The sequence below is a fragment of the Psittacula echo genome, assembly GCF_963264785.1.
Source record: "Psittacula echo genome assembly, chromosome: 3".
NCBI classification, from domain to species: Eukaryota; Metazoa; Chordata; class Aves; order Psittaciformes; family Psittacidae; genus Psittacula; species Psittacula echo.
In genome coordinates this window covers 62,178,700-62,185,820 of record NC_137736.1, presented here as the reverse complement: position 1 = coordinate 62,185,820, position 7,121 = coordinate 62,178,700, and the positions used below count along the sequence as shown (strand labels likewise).

At 53.1% G+C, this 7,121-nt stretch overlaps 1 protein-coding gene across 1 annotated transcript; it reads right to left on the bottom strand.

Moving 5' to 3' along the window:
- Nucleotides 1-5,584: 5,584 nt before the first annotated feature.
- Nucleotides 5,585-6,904, bottom strand: POU3F3 (POU class 3 homeobox 3; the record flags this gene model as incomplete). Its single annotated transcript, XM_080612968.1, has 1 exon — nucleotides 5,585-6,904. The coding sequence occupies one exon, from the start codon at nucleotides 6,902-6,904 to the stop codon at nucleotides 5,585-5,587; it is 1,320 nt and encodes a 439-aa protein (XP_080469094.1).
- Nucleotides 6,905-7,121: the final 217 nt, after the last annotated feature.

The following is a 7,121-nucleotide window of genomic DNA, read 5'->3' as shown; positions in this document are numbered from 1 at the left end:
CCAGGAGACAGCTCCATTAAAAAAGTAGTTTTCCACTGCTCTTGAAAAGCCGTTATTTTTTACATCGCTTTTAGGAAGATAGATTAACAAAACACCACATTTCAAGCCACTCTGATCTGTAATTAAATGGAGGAGCCGGTTTGTATTCTCCCATGGCTTTTACAGAAGTTGCAGTGATCCAAAGTCAGGTTGCTGTGTCAGAGTGGCATTTTTATTAATGAGAATACAAAAAGCTTGCATATTCTTAGCCCGGCTTGAATTTAGTTGCTAAGCAACCGCTGTATGGTAATTCATCCGCGAAATTTAAATCTTGGAGAAAGGAGTCTGCGTTTTCCTCAATGGTCGCCACGAGGAAAACAACTTGTGGGACCCGCAGCAGCTGCCGCCGCGGCACCGCGCCGCCCGCCCGCCGGCTCCCCCCGGGGCTGCCCTGCTCCGCCGGGAGCTCCGGCCCGCCCGCCCATCCCGGGCCGCCGCGCTCCGCCGCCCGGGCCGCACCAGCGGAGAGGGAGCGCTGCCGGGCACCGGAGGACGCCCCGTCGGCGCTGCCCCAGGCCAGCCTTCCACGAGCGGGAAAACGCGGCCCGGGCACCGTTCTCCCTCGGCGAGGTGCGGCCCCCAGGGAGGAGGAGGAAGGAAGGGGGGTCGGGTCCCGGTGTGGCCCCGACAGGGCGGCCCCGTGGGCGCCCCCGAGGCCCCGCTGCTCCTTTGACGGCGGGGAGAACAGGGTCGACGGCCAGCCTAACCCCTCTTGGCCTTCGCCCCTTAGCTTTTTGTACGGCCAAAGCCTCTCAGCCCAAAAAACAAGCACCCGAATGCCATGTCATCGGTCCCGCGGGGCCGCCCGCCGCCTCTCTCTTTCCACTCTCACCCGCCGGCCATTGCAGGCGGTGTCCGCTCCGTTATTCCAAACTTCAACTGAGAATACCGGTGGGATAACCACCTCTCTGCATCGCCCTCCCTCGCTCCATCTATCCATCCATCCATCCGTCCGTCTGTCTGGCCACAGGCCACCATGATCCTCGCCATCCCTGGTTTTAGCAAACCCGGTCCCTGCCCTAAAGCGCTCTCTTCACGCCTGCCTCCGAGGCCGGGACTTGTTGCATCCCTTTCCGAGTTTGATTAATTATCCGGGAACTCCAGCAAAGTAAAGTACATGTGGCGAAGAAGCTCTCGCCTAGAGTTTGGTCCTGCAGCCTGCCAGGCACAGGGGTGATCCTTTCACCCCGGGCAAACCCAAACAAGTCTCTCTGCGCTTCAGACAAATATCCCTGGATAAATGTATAGAAGTATTGATTTTGCTGTAGCTGGAAGATGTTGATCATTTATTACAAAAATAAACGAATAAATACAACAATATATTGTTGCTTTACGACAGGATAAATATTTTACAAATATATAATTTAAAAAGCAGATTAAATTTTTAAAATTATTTAAAATATTACAATTTACGGATAAAATTATCAATAGTATATACTGCATTTCATAAGTAGAACTGATTATTCTCTAAGCGTTCAATTGAAAACCAGTCATACAAAACAAGTTCTGAGCATCGTCATGTGCAAACACGAGCCACTACATTAAAGCATAAGGATTCTGGAAAGATCACTTTCCTAGAGGAACCGCTGCGTTTTTAAACCAAGGTAGAGCTCTCTGCTAAATTCCAACAGATACACAGACCAACGGCAGTGAGATGGCTGTTTTCAATACACCTGAAAATGATTTCTTGTGTACAGGCTCGACGGGGAAAGGATGGGATGGGAGGGAGCGAGGATACTGAGGACCACAGGATATGAAAACGTAAACTATAAATAAGCACATGTCGGGATTACCCAGACTGATCGAACAGAACTTAGTAAAACATTCAAATATTCGGCTTTCCTTTAGGCAGAACAGCAAAAAAAAAAAAAAAAAAAAAAAAAAAAAAAGAGTAAGGAAAATGATGCCGACTCAATTACCAAGCACAGAACACTGATATTAGAAATGAACACAATTACTAAATTCATTAAGAGATCTGGCGATATATAACAATATTTTCATTATTTACACGTGTAACCATATAACCCTTAGCGCAAACCCTCTCAGTGATTATCTACCTCTCGTTATCTCACAGCTTCACAACCCTGAAATTCCTAAATACATTCAGAGGGTTCTGTTTCTCTGGGAGTGGAGGCGGGGGGGGGGGGGGGGGAGGAGAGCCTCTGGCCTCACTTTTTGTGCGTGAAAAGCCCACGGAACGGGCATGTTTTGCCGTCCCACGGCAAAGGTTGCCCCCTATCCCCCTGCCTGCACCCCGGCTTTTCCGAGGCATCCTCCCACCCAGGGTTGCCTTATAATAGAAACCAGTGCGAAGCCTCACGTTGGCTCTTTGTTGCCAACCGAATCGAGGAACCAAATAGCGCTCCGAAATTTAAACAGCCCTTCTCCCCGCCTAATAAACCGCTCCCCTTCACGGGTGGGAAAGAGGAACCCACCTCCCGCCTTAACGGGGCCCGGCGCTCCCCCCTCCCGCCCCAGCCGCGAAATGAGCCGGCAGCTTTTGCTAAAACGAACAAAAGAAAGACCGTCCTTTACCCTTTCGGGGTTTCCTTCCCTTTGTTGGTTTGGGTTTTTTTCCTCTTTTCCCCCCTCCCCTTTTTTCCCTCCGTGTCAGTGGGGCCTTTCGGATTTCACAAATCAAACCGACGGTGATATTTTACTACGAGCTGGTGGTAAAATAACGCATCCCGGCGCCCGGCTCTCAGGTTGCCTTTGATTTATGGACTGACACAAGGCCTAATCTGAAAGGAAGAAATGTTTGTTGTTCCTACAGCAGTTTTTGGGGGGTTTAACCCACTGCCTCAACAGCATATAGAGCAAATAGGGAGAGGGGGAGGGGGGGAGGACGAAGAGAAGGAGAGAAAGGTGAGGAAGGAGCCACGGATGAGATGGACCATAAAAGAAAACCTTATTCTCCGGTAGATTATCGGTGGGGGCGGGTGGAGGAGGGAGGTGCAGCTCTGTAGTTCCCACAACCTCCCCGCCTGAGAATGAAGAATGCGGAGACGGTGGTTCACTTGTCACTATATCGCAATAAATTATAGCGGATAAATCTGACAGGCAGGTTTAGCGCATCCACCGGCATCTCCAACATTATCAGCACACGCGTGTGTTTGCAAAGGAGGCAGGGTGTGGGACAAAACTATAATACAACACTTCACATCCCATAGAAAAACCCTAAACCAAAACCAGCAACAATACCACCAACAGCAACAACAGAAACGGTGAACCAGGTGGACCGCACATAGGATGGGGTAAAGTATTATTCTAGTGGAAGAAAAGCAAAGCTGCTTAAATTATAAAGACAAATACAAATATTTACACAGACATAAAATGCATCAAAATAGTTTACAGTTTACAACCCCCCTCCCCTCGCCCTCTGCCTCAGTTTGAAAAGAGGGCAACCAAGAACGAACTTTTGGAGTCGACCTTGCTCTGGGCACCTGCCCTACCCAGGCCCTGCCGGGCCAGCCTAACCCGCCCCGCACAGCCCTCCCTGCGGGAAGGGGGGCTTTCAGCATCCTTAATCTCGCCTTCCCTCCCCACGGCGGGGGGGCCCTACGCCGATGGAGGAGACCACGAAGATGTGCCGGGCAGGGGGGATGAAGGGGGAATAGCCCCGGGGGTACCGGAGGGAAGGCGACACTGCCGGGGCGAGTGGCTCGGACCCCTCCATCTTCCTCTCACTTCATCATTTGTAGTATTACCCTTCACAGAACTTTGGGGGGTTTTTCGACACAGTGTTTATGCATCAGACACAGACTATTTCATTCTAACAAATTTATTTTCTCAATCAGCTCTTACGGAATCACTACTCAAATTAAATTACAATCAAATTATCACATCAAAAGATACCCTTATTACCTAACAACTGTCCATATTTTCATTTCATTTTGATTTGTGCTCGTCTGAAAAAAACACGTAATACAAGATCTGGGGAAAAAATAAATTACCGTTTTGCAGCAGTTCATAGGTATTCTGAATAAAATATTAAAAGAAGTCATTTAATGAAAATATAAAGCAAATTTTTTTTTTTTTTTTTTTTTTTTTTTTTTTTTTTTTTTTAGATCAACAACGGATCTAACAATTCTATATTGCCGTCTTTTTGAAAAGTCTGTTTATTAAAACCTACCAAAAACACTGCTTGGAAATGGCAGTATTATATAATCACATCCACAGCACCCATTCAATCAAAGTTGGCAACGGATTTAGGAGAGGAGAAGTTCAGATAAGTGCAGCTGCAGATGCTCAGTCCTTCTAAATCCCTTTATCTGAATCAGTCCAGAAATAAAAAATAAAAATATTAATAAAAAAAATATTAGCAGTGGATTTTTTTTTTTTTTTATGACTCTTCCGTGATGATTGGCAGCCGTCAGGAGCAGGACTTTGACAGCCCTAAATTATTTCCCTTTCTCTCGCTGGTTCCCTTAATTCATGCAAAGTCCTTTTACAGAGCTAGAACTTTAGGGACCAACAACCTCTCCTTCTCCCCCCCTCCCCCTGGCGTCTGTCCCTCCCCCCCTTTTCTCCTCAGGGTCAGTTTTTCGGCGTGAGGGCGTTTATTTCCATAGTTTTTGTTCTATAGCTATACCTATATATATAGATAAATATATATATATGTATTTGCTTCCCTATGCAGTCTGCTTGTTTTTAGTGCTGTGTGCATATTTTCTTTTCCTTTTTTTTTTTTTTTTTTCTTTTTTTCCTGGAAAAAGTGGCCCCTTTCATTTTGCAGAATATATAGATATATAGATATATATGTTTTCAGAGTGGATGTCTGCCTTGCACCAAAATCCTACGGTTTGGCCAAGAAAAACAGGGTGCTGGAATGCAGCAGGCACCCTCTGATTAACCAGATTATTTTGCTTCTGCTTCCCTAATTTTTTTTTCTGATTGCTCCCATTCAAAAACAAAAAACAACAACAACAACAACAAAATAAAAAAAAAAAAAAAGGAAAAAAAAGGAACGAGAGAGAAAGGAGAAAAAAAAGTTTCCGTGATTCATAGAAGAGAGCCCTTTTGGGGATAGGGGGAAGAGTGCAGGGAGGGGGGGAGGAGGGGAGAGAAGAGGCGCAGACATCAGTGGTGCTCCTCGCTGCGAGAGGGGGCTAATTTGGAGAGTGAAAATACAAATAAAAATAATAATAATTAAAAAATAAAATTAAAAAAGAAGCTCGAGCCCACCCACCCAAGCCCTCTCCCCACAGCCACCCCCCCGGCACAGCTGCAGTTTTGGTGCATTATGCATCTCCACCCCGCTTTCCCAACGCGGTCTGAATTCTCTCGCTCGGATCGACCCTTCTCCACCGCTCCCTATCGGTATCGATCTTATATATATATATATATAGATATAGATGCACGCGTCTATCCATATATATATAAACACAAGCAGTCTGAACGAGCCTGGATCATGTGTGTGTGTGTGTGTGTGTGTGTGTGCGCGTGTGTGTGAGTAAGTCCGGGTGAGCGGGCGGCTGTGCGCGCCGGTGGCGGTGGCGGTGCCCGTCCCGGCCCCCTCGCCTCCCGGCCCGCCCGCCGGTGCCCCTCACTGCACGCTGGCCTGCAGTCCGTGGTGAGGAGGCGGCGTGTCGGAGTTGACGGTGCCGACCTGGGAGTAGACATCGTCGGGGGTCTGCTGCTGGATCCCCGGGGGGGTCATCCGTTTCTCTTTCTGCCTCCGATTGCAAAACCAAACCCTGACCACCTCCTTTTCCAGCTGCAGGCTGTCCGCTAGGTTCGTAATCTCCTGGGCGGAGGGCTTGGGGCATTTCAGAAAGTGGCTCTCCAAGGCCCCCTTGACACTCACCTCGATGGAGGTCCGCTTCTTCCTCTTCCTGCCCTGGGCGGCGATCTTGTCGATGCTGGTGGGGCTGCCCGTGGAAGAGTCGGCTTCCTCCAGCCACTTGTTCAACAAAGGCTTCAGCTTGCACATGTTCTTGAAGCTGAGCTGCAGGGCCTCGAAGCGGCAGATGGTGGTCTGCGAGAAGACGTTGCCGTAGAGGGTGCCCAGCGCCAGCCCCACGTCGGCCTGGGTGAAGCCCAGCTTAATCCGCCGCTGCTTGAACTGCTTGGCGAACTGCTCCAGGTCGTCCGAGGTCGGCGTGTCCTCGTCCGAGTGCGGGTCGTGGCTGTTGACGCCGCCGTGGTGCGGCGGGTGGTGGCCGGGGTGCTGGTGGTGATGGTGGTGGTGGTGCCCGGGGTGCTCGCCCAGCTCCGGCGTCTCGCCGCGCACCAGCCCTGGGTGCACCAGGCTCTGCCCGCCGGGGGGGGGGCTCAGCATGCCGTTCACCGTGAAGCCCCCGGGCTGCGAGTAGAGGAGCGACTGCTGCTGCTGCTGCCCGCCGGCCATGGAGGGCAGGTGGGCGGCCGCCGCCGCGCCCCAGGCCGCCGGGTGCCCCTGGTGCGGGGGGCCCAGGTGGGGCGGCCGGTGGTGCAGCGCCGCGCCCGAGTGCAGGTCGTCGCGCCCGCCGCTGCCCTTGACGTCGGGCGGCGGCGGCGGCTGCTGGGGGCTGCCTGTCATGCCCACGGGGCTGCCGGACCAGGGCGAGCCCGCTTCGGCGGCGGCGGCGGCAGCGGCGGCGGCGGCGGCGGCGGCGTGGGGCAGGGCTGTCACCCACTGGTGGGCATGGCTCAGCATATGGCCGCCGTTGCTGGCGGCCATGGCGCCCGGCATGAAGTCGCTCTGGACCATCTTGGCCGCCGGGTCGCCGCGGTACCCGCCCGCCACCGAGGTGACGGCCACGCTGCCCGGCTGCATGCCACCGCCGCCGCCGCCGCCGCCGCCGCCCGAGTCCGCGTGGACGATGGAGCCGGCCGCCAGGATGCCGTTGCCGGGGAGGTAGGGGTTAGAGGTGGCCGCGGCCATCCCGCGCCCGCCGCCCGCCGCTCGCCCCCGCCGCGCCGCCGCCGCGCTGCCGCCGGCGGCTGCCGGGCGCCCGCCGCGAGCGCCCTTGCCCGGCGCTGCCGGGGCCGCTGCCGGGGCCGCCGCCCGCGCCGCCGCCGCCGCCGCCTTCCCAGCCTCGCCGGGGCGCCGGGGCGCGGGGTTCACCTGCTAGCGCTCCGCGGCGCGCGGTCCTCCGCCC